The 2,606-nt window shown below is 44.1% G+C and overlaps 1 protein-coding gene across 1 annotated transcript; it reads right to left on the bottom strand.

Moving 5' to 3' along the window:
* Positions 1-441: 441 nt before the first annotated feature.
* gsx2 (GS homeobox 2) lies at positions 442-2,338 on the bottom strand. The gene is made up of 2 exons (XM_072497939.1): positions 1,842-2,338; positions 442-1,330 (listed from the first exon to the last, which is right to left on the bottom strand). Exons 1-2 carry the CDS (start codon positions 2,212-2,214, stop codon positions 990-992), a joined length of 714 nt encoding a protein of 237 aa, XP_072354040.1. The 5' UTR covers positions 2,215-2,338; the 3' UTR covers positions 442-989.
* Positions 2,339-2,606: the final 268 nt, after the last annotated feature.

Here is a 2,606-nt window from a genome sequence, read left to right as displayed (position 1 = left end):
AACAATCTGTTTATGTTTGGGGGGGGGGGGTCGCTTTAACTTCAGCGTTTGAAACAAGGGCCACGTTACTTTTCATAAGTGGATTCGTGCGACCCCCGACACACACACTCATCCTTCCTCTGGGAAAGTCCACCCCAGAATATCGATAGTTTTCCTTTCGTGAGCACTGACTCCCCTTAATTCGCCCCCTGTTTGCAGCACCAATTTGGTCTCTGGCAGAGTTTGGTAGACGCATTGCGGCGCTCATTGGAACAATCTATAAAACGGTTTGTCTGGAAACCATTAGTTTTTGCGATGATGAAAATGCGGACAAATGAACCCAGGAAGACACAAGCGAGGAAAATCGTACTTCTGGTGTGTTTCGTTTCTTTCCACGAATCTTCTTCTCCACCAAATGATGCCTAACTAATAAAATGAGCAGCTTTCTTCAAACATCCCAACATTTTTATTTTAAATAAATATAAATATCATATAAAACTATTCACAACGAGTGAACTTCAACTGTGACGTTTTACAACATTGTATCAAGCAGCTAGCTATTTACATTCTTTCCCATTCAACCTACAATTGTTTATAAGGGTCTGGCGCATTTACACAGGTGTCTATTTCTTTTACAGAAGTCAACAGAGATTGAAAATACATTATTTATAGAGAACACTCGTGAACCTTCTTTTAAATAAAGGTGTGTGAATATTGCGTCACCATTGCGTTTGGAGAGAATAAAAAAACACCTTGAACGGTTCATACAAAATTCTGTTAGCCACATTTTTAACCCGGGATTAGAATAAAACTGCTGCATGTTCCATCCTGGAAGCATTCTACAATGAGCCCATTCATACCAGGGGCAGGCAATGACAACCGATTGCAATCACATCACTGCACCAAGGGGACTTTCTTTTAAAATCTTAAGCAAATAGTAAGTGCGTTGAAGGAAAAGAGAAGTGAAAATGTCTGTAATCATTTAAGCATTGCAGATCTGTCCGTGGTGACTATGCGGGTGACATATCTTTGTCCTCTTTGCCAGATGATATTGGGGAGAGGGATTCCTCGTCCTCGGAGCGCAGGCAGTGCCCTTGGCTGCTGCACTTGCAGGCGTTGTGCGCATTCCGCGGGGTCCCCTTGCCCTCCTTCTTGTGCTTGACGCGCCGGTTCTGGAACCAGATCTTCACTTGCTTCTCCGATAGGTTCAGATAGGTTGCAATTTCAATTCTGCGGAGCCTCGACAGGTACATGTTGGAGGCGAACTCCCTCTCCAGCTCCAAAAGTTGCGTACTGGTGAAGGCCGTTCTCATCCGCTTGCCGTTCTGTAAGTGACTATTATTTTCAGGACCTGTGTCCAGAATACAACATTAAGAAAATATGGAAAGACAGTTTGCAAAAAAAAAGTGCTAAACCCGCCAATAGTAAAATGTTACATATCTCCCTAACTCGCACCACTGAAAATAAGTTATATACAGTTGTGAAACTATTTTTAATAAATAACCGCTGCGTGTGTCCTATTTTGATCTATTTTTAAAAATAAAATTCGCACCTAAAATTTCACCTTTCTTGTATCTTTCGGATAGATACTTCCATAATATAAATCCTGAAGACCTTTACTAACCGCTCACCTTTCTGATAAAAGTAATACCTGCTGTCCATGGTGGGAACAGGGACCCCTCTTCAAAACAATATCAAAGTCTTCTGTATGGTTAGACTATGCTAATGGTTACATTTGCAATAAAATGGCAGAGTTTGGGTGCAGTAAACCGTGATTCCTTTCTTAACGCATCTATCTGGCTAAGTTCGCAACCTATGCTCAGGTATCTGGCACGCTCACTGTTTTAAACAGATGTACATACCCACGGTAAGACAGTGGTATCTCCTAGGGTCTGTCACGCTGTACGTGGACGTGCAAACAGGTGGATGCCCGAGTCCAGGGTTGGACTGCTGGTTGATGCGTTGACAGTACGAGGGGTCTCCGTTTGGGAACTGGCTTTTCAGCAGGGGGATTCCACTCCGGGATGAGTGGAGATGGGACGTGACACAGAGGGGACAGACACAGAACGTGCCCGTCTTTCTAGACGGGCAGGGGGGACCAGACACCGACATCATAGTGGGAGAATGGACACTAATGGGGATCAGGAAGTCTTGGCCGTGATCGTTCAAGACAGGAGTAGGTCGCACTGAAGAATCTTTGATGATCAAGGAATCAACGTAAAACGACCGAGACATGTTGTGTAAATTCTTCTTGGCCCTCTAACTGGCTTTGCTGGTTGCCGGGTTCAGTGTACACTGCGGCAGGCAGGGAGTCAGAAGGTACTTATGTCTGGAGGCTAAACAAAAGGGTCTCCAGCTATGGTTGGTCTGAACGTCGCCCACGTGTGCGTCCGACTTACTCCAAGGCTTTTTTTAAATGTTGCCAGTGAACTATTAACACGTGATTATAAAGAGAGCCGGAGATCAACATTTCCCCATTTGTCAGGCAACCCCTTGAGACACACTATCAAAGTCTGACAAAACAAGAAACAAAAAACTTTTTAAGTGAGTGTTTTGTAATTTTGCTCAGTGCGTAAAAGGGCTGATTTAAGACGGACACCGCGCAAGTTAAGCAGCTGCCGATAACA

The sequence above is a fragment of the Scyliorhinus torazame genome, chromosome 3 (genome assembly GCF_047496885.1).
Source record: "Scyliorhinus torazame isolate Kashiwa2021f chromosome 3, sScyTor2.1, whole genome shotgun sequence".
Classification (NCBI taxonomy): domain Eukaryota; kingdom Metazoa; phylum Chordata; class Chondrichthyes; order Carcharhiniformes; family Scyliorhinidae; genus Scyliorhinus; species Scyliorhinus torazame.
This window is presented reverse-complemented; position numbering and strand designations above follow the sequence as displayed.

Coding starts and splice junctions, on each gene's coding strand:
- gsx2 (XM_072497939.1), bottom strand. CDS start 2,214: ATGTCTCGGTCGTTTTACGTTGATTCCTTGATCATCAAAGATTCTTCA. Junction 1,331..1,841: donor ATACCACTGTCTTACCGTGG/GTATGTACATCT, acceptor TTCTGGACACAG/GTCCTGAAAATAATAGTCAC.